The sequence below is a fragment of the Agelaius phoeniceus genome, chromosome 10, assembly GCF_051311805.1.
Source record: "Agelaius phoeniceus isolate bAgePho1 chromosome 10, bAgePho1.hap1, whole genome shotgun sequence".
NCBI classification, from domain to species: Eukaryota; Metazoa; Chordata; class Aves; order Passeriformes; family Icteridae; genus Agelaius; species Agelaius phoeniceus.
In genome coordinates this window covers 21,485,762-21,500,314 of record NC_135274.1, presented here as the reverse complement: position 1 = coordinate 21,500,314, position 14,553 = coordinate 21,485,762, and the positions used below count along the sequence as shown (strand labels likewise).

Genomic DNA, 14,553 nt, shown 5'->3' with positions numbered 1-14,553 from the left:
TATGTGAGGTCTGGCAATCAGAGAATAGAATAAGTGCTTGGCTAATTACCAGAGACCATGTTTCTTAAAGAATGGTTTGTATAAAGGGATTATATCTTCATATTAGTTGCAGGTTTCAAAAGGGAGTTTCATAAGCAGACTGCAAATAATAATTTTATATGCCTGTCTGTGGGATTCTGGTTGAAACACCAAATTACACGAAGAAGCGAATTTAAATATTTGGATTAATTAAGCAAAGAGGAACTCAAACAGTTCTGAGACCTTGACATATTTAATTCAAATATTTTTTATATAACTAATTAGTGTCCACATTAACAAGAGGGAAGGACTGCCAAGTTATATTTTTGTCTACTGTTATTTTGTACAGAAAATGATGGTTAATTCGCTTGCTCAGTTGGTGAATCAGCATTTGTTGGCAGAGTGTCATTGGTAAATTGGGTTTGTTCAAGGCTGGGATTCATTCTCTGTAAATAAGGCCATTAATGATTTTTTCTATAATGGACATGTCACAAAGAAAAAAAAAAAGTTATTATGAACCATAAATTCATTGCTGTTGTCTTTTAACTGATTGTGTGACCATCAGACTCCAAGTCTGCTGTTACTGCTGAGCCCAACAGAACTTACTGCTCCTGTCTCCCCAGGAAAGGAGTGATTTACAGCTATTGATGAACGAGTTGATCATTAAAAATGACTGTGCCAAGTATTGTTCCATGCTATATATAAGTATTTGTTTCCACTAATGGAGCAAAAGGCTTAAAACATCTCTACATTTAAAGCTGGTGTTATTGACAGAAAGTTCTTTTTTCTTTATGAAGTAGAGCCAAAGATAAACTTCTGCATAGATGTTACTATCATTATTTCTTTATTTAAAAAAAATAAAATCTTACATTAATGTCAGCATCAATTCTCTTCTTCCAGCTTCTATGTGTTTCTCATTTTTTTAAGATTGTCAGCATTAATAGGGAATCTCCTAGTGTCATATATCAGTAGTTGTAAATAAGAAAAACATGATTATTTGAATTGCTTGTTCTAGGTCTTATAACAGAAGACTATTGCTTCCCCATGAGCTTTCAGTCTTTACCAATTATCACTTTTAGTGTGAGATTTGATTGCTGGTTTTACTTTTTATGTTTGTGTTGAGAGCAAAGGAAAATCTCTTTGAGAATCAGAAGTTTATGCTGCAAACTTCTATCTCAGGAATCCCTAACTGTGTTAGAATGATTCTGTTAATATAATTGGCAATACTTCATTGACAGTTCTATTAAATTAATTAAGATGCTGCTTCTCCAGTGTGAAATGTTTCATTTAATGAGGGATTTGATTTGCAGGAGGTTTTGTTTGCATCTTCTGGCCACTTTTTCCTTTTCATAAAATGCTGCTTTGTCCACTGTTACATATTTTTTCACTCTTCAAAATAGAATAATTTTATTACTTTAATGACAATTCAGACAGTGAGTAATTTAACCTACTCATATATTTTGCTGTTATGAAAATACTATTAATGTCAAATGTGGAGAAAAGAGTTTGTTAGCAAAGCATAATGTAGTAATGAATGAGTTTTCCAGCTGTGTTCTTACTGGAGAACAATTCCTTTGTTCCTGATGACTCGAGCTTTCTGCTTCCATGTCCTTCCTTGTATTTACATAGATTTCTAATAGAGATGTAAATGATGTATATTTTCAGAAAGGTTTTCTTGGTTTGAAATGTAAATGTCTATTTCAATAGCCCTTGTGGATGAAACTGAATAAATCTGAATATTTTATTACGTTCAGGTGTGGTACTGGAGTAGGTAAGCAATTCCTTTTTTGCTGCAAAAATGGGGTTTGGTTTAAGTTTTCTATTGCCCAACTGAGTTAATATTGTCTCATATAATGAGCTGTACCATGTAAGGGAATTGTTTTTCCTTTCCAAACACTTTAGCCAGACTACAGTATTAGAAAAATTAACTTCACTTCTGTCTAAATACTCTTTTGTTTAATTTCATCTTGATTATTTCCCTTCAGAACTGACTTTTTCATGATAATAGAAAGATGTTTTCTTAGCGATAGAAAAACCTTTCAAGTAGAGAGTTTAAAAGTAAACTTTCAATTCTTACAAAAGAAGATAGATTGAGCTCTGGATATTTTAAAGTTTCTACATAAACAGAAATCATTGAAAGTTTCTCTTGATATTTCTCTCATCATTATTAACTGTGTTGCTGAATGAAATTAAATTGACTCAATAGGTATAAGCTGTACTACACAAACAGCCCATGGGAAAGAAATGCACATGCAGAAATCAGGTGTATGGCCAAATAACCAGAAAGAAAGAAAGCTCCTCTAAATCAGAATTGATAAGAAATTAATATAAACTGAAATGTGTAATGTACAAACAGTCTGTTTAGTGTTTTTTGATCCAAAACAGCTGCATCCATGGGCTTTAGTTCTGCATGTCATAGAAAAAGAATCAAACTCTTGTGCAGCACAATTTACTCCTCAGTCTGCACATCTTAATTGGAAAAAAAAAGCACCTGGGTAGTGAAAAGCAGACCATTTGTTTGTTATAAATAAAAAGGTGACCTATTTTCAGTAATGCCATATGTATTTAACCTTGCCAGAAGCATCAGTGTGGCCTGAGCGTGCTGAACCTCACTCCTGCCAGGGAGAGGGTTCCAGGTGCTCTTTGACACATTCTGCTCCCCCTGCCTCAGTGTGCCTTGGGGCTGGGATTGATTGGACAAGCAGGAAGATGGTTGTTTTTACATGATGTGCCTCTCTTTTATGTTGTAAAATTGTGAGCTGTTTCATAGAGCACTGAGCAGGTTACAGAAGTCAGAGGAGTGGGAAGAACGGAAGGTTTGTAGAAACCTGGGAAGGTGTGGGAGTTTTTGGTTTGAATGGGGGTGTTTTGTTGTTGTTTCTTTGGGGTTTTTTGTTTCAGTTTGGGTGTTTTTCAAGCTATTTTTCCCAGGAAGAGTAGAAGTACCTCTGTAGAATGGTAAACCAGTAACTGAGGTGAAAATGTTGACCGGAGCTCCAGTGGGTGCAGGAAAGAGTCTGGAATTCTTGCTCATGTTGAGAGATTTTGAGGTTGGAAGTTTCTCTTTTAACATGGAGCCTTGTCATGCTTGGAGGACTCTTATGTCTCTTCTAGGGTTCAGGTTTAAAAATCAACTCAAAATTGTGGTGATTGGCATATTTTTGTTACATAAATTTGCCCCCCCTTTTATTTCACAGTGTTGTTGCAGTAACAGCTCTTACATGTGAAAACAAAAGCTTGATTGCTTTAAGGCTGTTAATTGAACTTCTGTGTCTCTTGTTTAGACATACTTTTATAAGAAATACTCAAATTTAGGAAGGGAAAAAAAAAAGAAATCCCCAAACACCTCACCTGGTCAGTCATCAAAAAGCAAAAAAACATCTTAAAATTTTAACTTAGGCAAATTTATTGGCAAGAAGTTAGAAAACCTTTGATGAATTCTTTAAAACCAGGTGTGAGGAAAATCATTCCAAATCCATTTAAAACTGTGATAGTTTGAATAATCACAAGCATAAACTTGAATTATTCTGGGATTTGCCTGGTTTGTTAATTCTCCATCTGTATACCACAAGCAGATTCTGGTGATGATGTCTTGTCTAGTGTAAATAAAAAGACTAAACAGAGCTAGAAGGGAGACTTTTGGGACACCATAAACAGGGAATGTGAAACTTCAAAAGCAATTTCAAGCCAGTTTAATATATGTGGAAAATACCTGTATTTTCCAAATTATTCCTGAGGTTTTAATTAGTAACATAGTTGAGAGGGATTTTTATTTACTGAGTCAAAGAGCCACAATTCCCATAGCATTACTCCTGTCTTGAAGTGCACACAGAATGGGACTTCACTGAATAGAACAGAGAAAATTTTACAGCAGATAATCTCAGATGTCAGGAAAAGCCAAAATGCAAGAAATAGTTTTCCTGGAGGTTGTGCAAAAAGCTTTCTTTTGGCAGCTAAAGGTCACGCAGCTCCAACCTTTGTCTCCTGGCAGAGCATTGAAAGGGATTTCAAAACTTCTTTTGTAGCCTTCTATTTTAACACTTTAAATGCTTTAAGTTTTCTTTCAAAAGGAGTTTAGGAGAGCTGCTGGCTCCTCTGCTTTGTAACATCCATGTTTTGATTAGGTAATTACTGTATAATTACTTAAAAAAAGGCTCAGTGCTCTACCTTCAACAGGTGATTCAGCACTAGAAGGGAGCTTCTATCCATACAATTATTTGCATATGCAATTATAGCAGTGAGGCCAGAGATACAAACTCTGGCAAGTGGAGTGCACAGAGAAAGATTTAATATTGAGGAAAAAATGAGCTCATGTTTATGCGTTTCAATAGCTTTAGCCCATTAAAATATATTGGGTTGTGAAGTAATTTTTTTCCACACTGCTGACTAGAATCTGCACCTTTGAAAATTCATGTAGATGCTGTATTATTTAGTATTCTCAGAAATATATATATATATATATGTAGCATTCATTAGTCTTCCTTACCAGAGTAAATAGCTTTAGATTGCACTTTACAGGATATGTCAATTTGTTTTCTCAATTTGTGCAGTGCAAACATTTCTCCCTTACAGACTGTGTAAGCATTGTTTCAGAAAGTTCAATTTTATTGCATCAGAATTAACTTTTAAAGATCAGAATTTGGAGGATGAAACCTGAAATATAACGTTATAGATATTTTAATTAAATTATATTGTGCAGTAGTTAGAAACTATCAGTTGTCTGTAGAAGTCTGCTGATCAGTTCTGAAATAAAACACATTATCAGCCTTTCTCGATTTCCCTGTTTTCTATGAAAAAGCAGTGACATATCCCTGAAAACTTATTAATAAAACTCCACATTTCCTTAACAAAATTTAAATGTGTTTTTAGTCTTGTAGTACTTGACAGTACATAGAAATTACAGTATCCCTGTTCAATGCTTTGCTTAGGTATTGGAAAGATCTCAGATAATAATCCTAATTTTCAGAGCACAAAGAAACACATCATTTAGATGTATGATGAGTTTTGGGTGATAGCTGACTACTGTGTGTTTTGTTGAAAAGCTTTTCAAAGTTCCTTGGACTAGATCAGATTCATGTTAGAATCCATGTTTTAACCAGGTTCTGGTTAAAACCACATTTTATTCAAGTAGTTGAAGTTCTTCTCCCAAGCCCTAATATTTCATGGTTCTTGAAACCAAGTTCAAGTGAGCTTCTATGGAAGCCAGAAAGAAAAAGTCATTTGACCATATGCCTTTCCCTTCTCTCAGGTTTTCTCTTCTCCAAGGTTTTCTCTTCTTTCCCTGCCGGTCTTGTTTTGCTGTACAGAGGCAAGAACTCTTTCTTGTGGTTTAAGTAGATAAAAGTTGGAAGAATCCAGTCAGGAAAAGAGTATTACAGTACCCCACTGCTGTAAAAATAAAATCATTTGACATCTTTTGGATCATTTAATTTATCTCTCAGTGGAGCCTAGAGACCTGCATTTGTGGTGCTGACACACTTTAATAAATCTGCTTTGTGATTATCTTCCTGAAAAATTCAATTTCTACAGATACTTGATCTCTTAAGTGCAAATACTGTTATTATACCATTTGCTCAATTCCCATTGAAGTCCAGAAGAGGGTTTTTATGTGAAAAATATGATGGTGGTTTATTGACCTTCATGGTCCGTATGCAATGGTGGGAGTGACTTTCATTTCAAAGACTGAAAAATAGGTTTTGTGTGTGGCTTGAAGGGGGTGATTTGTTCATGCATAGCTGCTATTAAGAAGTTTCAGTGTCAGACTGCAGGTTTCAGAGCAAGGTAAAACTTTGTCAGCAGTAAATTTCTCTGGCCTTGTTCCACGCTGGTGCCATGAGAGAAGATTTGCCATCGTTACCCGTGTGTCAAGAGAGTTCTTCAAAGAATCACTGATTTTCAGTGTTCTGTGCCATAAAAAAGCTTCTTCATTTGTGTCTATTACAACTGAAATTTGGTCTTTGGTTACAGTAATAAAGTCAGAGATTTTGATGGCAAATTTCTCCCCCACTGAAAGAAACCTGGCTGTTGCACTGGCTATACCATGGTTGTGTAGATGGGTCCCCTCTTGACTGGGTAATGTGGTGTTGGGGTCTGTCCTGCCTCTGTGTGTGCATTGTTAGAGATGAGCAGGATGATTCCACAGGATTCTTGGATCCCTTAAAAGAGCTGATATTGTATTGGATATTGGGAATACATGTGGAGGAGCAGGGAATATGAGACATGTAATATACAGGACAAGGATAAATTATTTTCTTTTATTTTTTTCCTAGTGAAACGCATGAGTTTAAGTTGTGTTCATAAACAGCAGATTGAAGAACTCAGCAAGGTGGGAGAAACCCCTGACCCATGCAGAGATCTGCTTTTCTGGGTCAGCCTGATGATGAAGCTCATGAGGGTGTCTGCTGAGCTGGTTTGCACGCTGGCAAGTGCTGGTGTTTGGGAAGTGGTGCTAGCAAACATTTCTGGTAGAAATCCCACATATCTGAATTCTTTGTAGCTCAGAAAACATGACATGGGAATGCTGATGGTTGGGAAAAATGTAAAATAGAGTAGTCACAAACTGTAGTAAAATAGAGTAGTCACAAACTGTAGTAAAATAGAGTAGTTAAAAACTGTAGTAAATTAGAGTAGTTACAAACTGTAGTATCCACATTACACCCAGCTGTGGGCCTAAGTTCTGACAACTGTGATACAAACACAGCAAGAAAAAGCTTGAGGACCATTAAGTCCAGGAGAGTTTTAATTTTTGCATTATCAAAAAACAGATTGACTGGATCCTTCAGTTACAAATGCAAATGGTCAAAAATCATTTCTATTCAAATTAGATCAAAATGCATAAGCTCTAAAGGAAAAAGCACCTGATGTTTTGATTTTTGGGTATGGAGACAGGTTCCCTCTTGATACAGTATTTTCTGGCCTGTCCATCATAAGGCAGTACAATTTTAAGCAGTTTCCTGAAATTTACCATCAATAAGTGTAACTCACTGAATAGTGAGGCTGAGCCTGTGGTCATGGAAATTCAGTCTTTAAAGTCACTTTAAAGTTTTGGAGAGTTTGCCTTTTCCTGTGCTGCTGAAAAATACAGAAGAAGTTCTAATGCAGTATTTTCTGGGGTAAGTGGATACTTTGGAGAAACACAGCTACCAAAGGTGTGTGCAACAGTTTCTCAATTTTTTTTTAAACTTTATATTTTTAAGGTACTGAGATACTTGGAACTGCTGATGGCATTCCCATTGCAGTCTTGCCACTTATATAATTCATGCTATGTAATTTTAGCTTTAAATATTTGATTGCTCTGAAAATCTCTTATCAAATGGGAACATACTTGCTTGATTTTTACCTTCCTTAAAAAAGCCATTAAAATTCCTAGCAGTTTGGCTGAGTGTTGGCAACAGGTACATTTGACTCAATGAGGCATGGGACTTCAATTTGGTTATAGGAAGGATAAATGTAATTCAGAATCATGTAACAAGCATCAGGAATCAGAGAAAGACTGTGAGTAGATAAAGTTAAATGTAGAAAAAGTGCAGGGTAGAAAATTAAATTTACACTATATAATTTTTTATTACCTTGCTTTTGTATTTCCTACCAGTTTGATGTAACTTTTGCATCTAAAATGTGATTTAGTCCTGTGAGGTACCATTTATTTTAAAGACTTTACACTGATAGTTATGTTTTTTTTAAAAAATAAGACAAATATTTAAAGGTATGCAAATATTTCTTAACAGAAACCAAAGCCTTGAACAAGAATTACAGGATTAAGTTTGTCTCATGTTTTTCTAGCTGTAAGCTAAATAAAAAATAACTCCATTTTGCAAAGTAGTATAACATGCAGCAATATATTTAAATTTTTTGTTCCAAGCACAGATATTTCTCCATGCATTATTTATAACCACTGGTATTGTAATTTCCCATTTTTTTAGGAAGTCACTATTGAAATGCAAAATTTGCTTCTCACAATTTTGAAAGGTACAACTGGAGTTTTATTTTCAGCAGGTTGTGTTTCTTAGGTAAACTGACTTTTCCTTGGTTCAGTAGAAATTTGAATACAATATCAGAACTGGGTCTTGGCTAATCTTGGCTTGACCTGACCTTTTGAAAGTATTGTGTTTGTCACCATTTTCAGTTTCTTCTTCCCCTCTGGGTGGAAAAGCCTTCTCTGTCATGCAGAATACCTGCAGGCTTTTTGAAAGAACAAATATGTTAAAGCCATCAGGTTTATCTAAAAGGCAGGTTTTTTGGTTTTTTTTCCTTGTGAAAATGCGGTTCTACCTTCCTGCACAGCCTAAAAAAGCTGTTTACTCTTGGAATTTCCAGGTGTGGTGCTTTTGTGTATGAAAACACAGAGTAATTTGGTGGTGGGGGAATTTAGATTGTCTAATGGGAATCCCTGGGGTTTTAGTGATTTGTTTGAGCATCACCTGCAGTGTCCACGAGTATCAGAGGGATTCAGATGGTGCTGAATTCCTTGTCCCTGATGACTTTCAATAAACACAATTCTCGAGGGAGTTGTTTTTCCCTGGTGACAAGTTCCTCTCAGTGGAATATGTGTGTGTGTGCAGGGAACATCTCTCACTTCACTGTGGTAGTCCTGAGGAACCCAAACCAGGGGCAATTTCTGAGATTTAAATTTCTCTTTCCTGTGACTGAGTTTGCAGGGCTACAGAATTTCACCAGAGTCTTCATGTTACCCTTAAAGGTCATTAAACCATGTTAAGATTTTAGATATTTTCAGTAAGGCTTCATACATGTTTAAATGAAGATATGTGTAAGTGGGAAGGAAAAATTGCTAAGGAAGTAAGGAACCGACATTTTATTCATTTTTAATTAATCACTTCAATCTTAATATAACATTAATTAAATGCAGCAAGGTTTAGTCACTCTACCTCATAAGATTTCATGGTGTAGCTTTAATCAGGTAATCAAATGATCACATTGTATAAATAGGCAAATACATCACATCAGTGGTGTGTAACATTCAGGCTATTTAAACCACAACTACTCTCCATCTATAGCATATTAATTATCACCACCACATTTAGCTTTTCTTTTCCTACACAGAGAAAGAATGAATGAATGAATGAATATAATTTAGAATTATTTTTATGCACATACTTGAATCATGTCAGTTTGATAAGGCTCAAAATTGGGGAAATGCTGTGCATGTATTATGTAGTTGTTTTGCTCTATGATACTGGGCAAAACAGAAATGTTGGATACCTTGCTTGCCTTTAGTTGGTTTGAAAAACACTTTGAGGTATATAGGGCAAAATGCCATATTAAATCTCCTGAATCATTTCTGAAAGAGCTGATTTGCATTAATAGCAATATGTATAATCAATCAATAAAGACTGAGCAGAACAGGGTGTTTGTAGCCAAACCTGATAGTCAGCTGGGAGAAAACAGAAGTAGGCTTGCCATAGGATTGATGCAATTCCTAGAAGCTCCATGGTTTTTTTAATAGCCTTTGGCAGTCATCTATTAATATTTTTTTAAGAACCATCACACCTTCTGCCTCTAATGATCTGTTTGCTAGAGTGTGGCAGGTGTTTTTAGATGAGAGACGCAGACCTGAGAGTCCTTTCTCTCGCCTTTATTACCTGTTGGTGTTGATTTACATATTTACAGTAATAAATATGTTAATCTCTTGATTTCTGCATTTTTACAAGGTCTGTGATGAATTAAATAAATTCTGTAGCTCTTCCTTTAGACAATTTTACTTGCTCTAGACGGTCTCTCATATCTCAAGTCATTAATTGCACCAGTCCCTGACACAGGTACTGATTCAGCTCAGAAATAGAGATCAATTATTCATGAAGAATAAGCTTCCTTGTTGTAGTTCTGAAGCTGAGAGCACTGACATACTGTAAGAATAACTGTTCATTCTTTACTGGCCCTGTTGAAAGCTCCTTAGATGTTTTAATCCGTTTTCAAAAGGTGGTAATGTTTTAAGTGAAGCTGGACTCAAGTAAAGAAAAGTAGTAACCAGAACTAAGTAATGAGTTCTGCAATGAAGTCCCATTTGATTATACTTCAGATGTGTCAGATTTGTTTTAGGACACTAACTCAAATGTATTTGATTTGCCATATGGTACTCTTCATTTTCTCAAATTTGTAACATAAACCTGTAAGGGGGTGCTGACACCCAAAATGAGCTCCAGAGAAATAAATTATTCAATTACATATAGCATGTGAATCTTTGCACTGACACCAAGCACTCCTTGATTCCTGGCTCACCAGGGGCTTGGTTTGCCTCCAGTCTGAAGGAAGGGTTTGACTGACATGGTGGAGCCCAGCCTGAGCAGCTGAGTGCTCTAAATACAGCCAGTCTGTGTTTTTCTTGTAAGGCTAACCAGCTGAAGAAATACAGTTTGGCTGCTCTTCAAATGGCAGTTAGTTGTGTGTTGCTAATAGTTTATTCTAGATATGTTTTTAAAGATTTTTTAAAATTATTTTATTAGTTTTAATAATATTAGAGCATTATTATTCTTAAGGTCTATTAGTCTGGGGAAACATTTCATTTTTTTAATGAATGCAAAGCACACTATATGAGCTTTGCAGTTGTTGCCAAGGAGTTGAAGAATGCTGGTGTTGTAGAGTCTGCATTACAATAAAAACAGATTGGAAGAGCACAGCATCTTGCATGTAAAGCATTCTCTTATATTGGTGCTGGGTTAAATATTTATTGTTGGGCTTGTGTGTGAGAACAGTGCAAGTGGAATAAAGCAGTTAAACTCTTAAAATGCTGTACTATTGAATTGAACATTGCTGTCATAAAAATATTAATCCTATACTGTCAAGGATGGTGATAAAAACCCCCAAACCACCATATTTTATGGTCCCCTTAACCAAAGCTGTAAACATTTCATATATAAACTTTCATGCATAAGAAAAACTAAATTTCATGGTTGTTGTAGGAAGGCATCTCTTCAGCTCTTGGTAGGCTGGTAGAAGTGGGGGTTGGTGGATATTCAGAATGAAGTGTCCAAAGCTGTATTTCACAATTTCACATCATTCAGTGAGCTTTAAACATTAAAGGAAGAACAGGCTACTCATCACTTACGAATCTTGACCAGCTGTGGTGGGCAGTGTGAAGTGAGGAGAGTTTGATCTATGCTGCAGTGTAGAACACTGGGTGATCCTTAACTGCCTTGTAATTCCTGGAAGGAACAATGGATCTTGTACACAGATATGTGCACAAAATCATAACCATGGCTTTTTGCCTGGATGTGTGCTGTGCAGTGGGTTTGAGAGACTGTAGGAGATACAGTTGTGATTATTAAAACAACTTTTCCAATGAATTTGTTTGGGTATTTGCCATTTCTGTTAGAACTTTTTGGACAGGCCTTGAACTACTGTGAATGTATGCAAGAATGGCAGGAGCAGAAATGCTTAACAGATTAAAAAAAAGGAGTAATACAACCACCTTTCAAAATTACTTATGAAATGGAAGCTATTTCTTGAATGTATTTTAAAATAATTTTCTACGAGACTCTGCAGCCTTTATTTAAACTGTGTAATATGCAATTGCATTATTCACAGCACTGAAATGAAACTGTGAAGCAATAATTATGCTAATTTTGAAATGGGGAAATACAGAGATTTGTCTCTGTCTAACATTTTCCTGATAACCTTGGAGACTTTAATATACAGAATTTGCTGTATTTTTGTGTTAAAGTGGAACCAATTTTAGGCTATTCTTCTAGAAAGCCTGTAATTTTGTTGGTAGAGGTGAGGAAGTTATGTTATACTATATAAACTGTTAGCTAAATGCAAACAATCTCCAGTACTTCAACTTCCTAATATTCTTGAAAAGAAACCTGAGTAGCTTATTTGCTGTAATAGATGTTGAAAGCCTTTATGCCTACTGTTTATTAAGTGTTTAATTACCTGGTAGATTTAAAAGCTACACAATTACATGGTACTCAGTCTGGGCTTGATTTCCAGTTTCCATATTTATTATAGTTCTGTTGATAAGATTTCACCATTAAATACTTACGTGAAAGAAATGCAAAGATTTCCCTGACTAGAATTGTTTTAAGAGACCTACACAGAAAAATTGTATTGTTTACACAGAAAATGTGTATTGGGTATCTTTAGCCTTTTAATTCTGTTTTTCTCTTAAGCCCTACTTTGTGGGAAGTTCTTTACATTGCCAGCATTTCACAGACATATCTTAGATTGACTATGATAATCCCATTCAGCTTTTTGTTGTGGCAGAGCATGCTATTAACTGAATAAAAACTGATTCCTTAGGAGCCATTGAAGATCTCAAAATCTTCCAAAAGGCACCACGATGCCTTCTAATCTTCTGGCCAGCATGAGGCCTTCCAAGTGCCTTAATTCTTCTCTTGCCTCTCCTGCCACCTCAGATAAGAATTTCTTTGTCCTCTGAAAGGCTCAGCTGTGTTGCAGCCAAACTTCACTCTCTGCCATGTTAAAGTTGTTTCAACCCAAAGAATGCTGTTTAAATGAGATATTGCTACAAGTCTTCAAGAGCCTGAGTGCAAATAATTAAGTAGGGCTTTGATTTGTGTTCATTTTTTTTTCAGAGCCAGAGCTTCAACTGTGTGGAAAAGGCAAGATGTCCAGGATCCAATGTGAGTTCTGTGCAGATACAGGGAGATGCAGATTATTTCATCAACCACCTCGGAGTACCTGCCACCCAGTTTTCCTATGAGGACATCAGAGCATCAGAGGTAGCTATGACTAAAAATGGAAAAAATGAAAATAGCAGGAAGACAGAATTATGTTTTCTCAGGTTATATTGTGTTGTAGTAGAAATTTATCTCCTCTAAGTGTGTTTTTTTAGGTCTTCAGAGGATTACCACAGAGCTTCAAAGTGTGTTTTTGTAGGGATATGGTATTCAAAGAAACAGATATACATTGAAGGATGTTGTGTTAAAAATTTTAGTATTGCTGATAGTTTTATAGGCTACATGTCAGCTAACCCAACTTTTGAGACTGTTTTCAACTTAGAGGAATCAGGTATTGATGTGTATTTTTTTACTGCACAGTAGGATGTGACAATTTTCAAAATTCACTCTATATCCATTTTCATACCATGAGAAAAATAAGATTCTCTAGGATAAGCATTGGTGGTAAGGATCTGTATGCTTGATTGGAGTCTTCCAGACACCATGGCTCTTTTCAGTCCATCATCTTCTGCAAGGCAGGTGGAAGGAAGGCCTATGTGGAATAGCTGCTAAGTGACAACAAAAAATTCCTCTGGACCTTCCACATAGTTTTCATTCAAGATCTGTGTATATACAATCTACACACCACAAGAAAGAATCTGCACAATTCGGTATATCAAAATAGTGAGTATTTCCCAGCAACATTTACAATATGAACATTGAAGGTTCCCTTGGCTATTGTCTACTTTAATCCAAAGTTATTCTTCATGTTCAGTTAACCTTGTAAATGTGCATTTTTGTCTCTCAGAATGACTCATCAATGTAATTAAAATCATAAATGACAATATTTCTATATTTGCTTAAACATGACACTCTACATTTGGTTCTTTGTTAAAAATTCAGCTTTTGTCCTTCTTGAAAATTCATTTCCTAGAAATAAACTTGGTAAGTGTAATCTGCAGTCTTGAAGTAGACATACTGCACTTCACAGACTGTAGGAGACCTTGACCCCATGAGGTCTGTTTTATGTGAGAAATAAATCTGCTTGGCACAATGTGTAAATTTCTCTTGGCAAGAGGATGGAATTTTTCCCTAAAAGTGAAGTCACACAGAATGATTAAATTTGGATTATTTGCTATATCTTTGTTATTTATTGTACAGGTTGTTAACAGTCCTCCAGAAGATAAGCTCATTGTGTCTCCTATGTTCTATCAAACAAGCAATCTGTTTATCCTTTACTGTTTATTGCCATTGTTTATTGTGGATTCTGTTTATTGACAGATACTATAAGGCAGATAAATTATTCTGTGTTGACAGCCATATTAATAAACATTGTAAGAATTTCTGTTAGGCAGGTTAGGGACTGATAAAAATCTGTTGGTTTGCAGGGAGGGATTTTTGCTTGTTTGTTTCCATCCAGCTTTTTTAACTATGCCTCAGCTTTGTCAGCTTCGTTGCAAAACAAGATTTGGGCAAACAGGTTCAGAAATTGACTGTTCTGATGTGCTTTTGTGGGTCATCATTTTGTGAGGTTGGTTTCCTCTTCTGTCTCTCTCACTGCTGTGACCTACTCAGGAATCACTCTTCCTTTGGAATATACATCACTTGTTTATTTTACCCACCTGTCAGCCAGCATGCAGTGTCAGGTAAAACTGATGCTGTTCCACAGCTGGAAAATACTGGTTTGGAGTTAAAAAGCCCAAGACCTGTGCTTGGATTCTTCCTCCAGAGCAGCAGCTCCAGGTCAGCTTTAGAAATGCATTTCTTCCCCAGTCGGAGCGATGCCAGTCCGCAGAGAGAAGGTTATAAAAACCTTCCATTGACAGGAACCTGAGGAGTAAATACAAGGAAATAAAAGTTGTAAGAGGAAACATTCAGGCCAGAAGAGTAAGTAAAACTG

The 14,553-nt window shown here is 35.9% G+C and overlaps 1 protein-coding gene across 2 annotated transcripts in view; it reads left to right on the top strand.

The window, feature by feature from the left end:
* NAALADL2 (N-acetylated alpha-linked acidic dipeptidase like 2) overlaps positions 1 to 14,553 on the top strand; it is a 405,646-nt gene that overhangs the window by 318,016 nt on the left and 73,077 nt on the right. For both annotated transcript variants that reach the window (XM_077184127.1, XM_077184126.1), the window contains one exon: positions 12,570 to 12,716. In XM_077184127.1, coding sequence (XP_077040242.1) covers positions 12,570 to 12,716 — 147 coding nt within the window. The remainder of the gene's footprint in view (positions 1 to 12,569; positions 12,717 to 14,553) is intronic.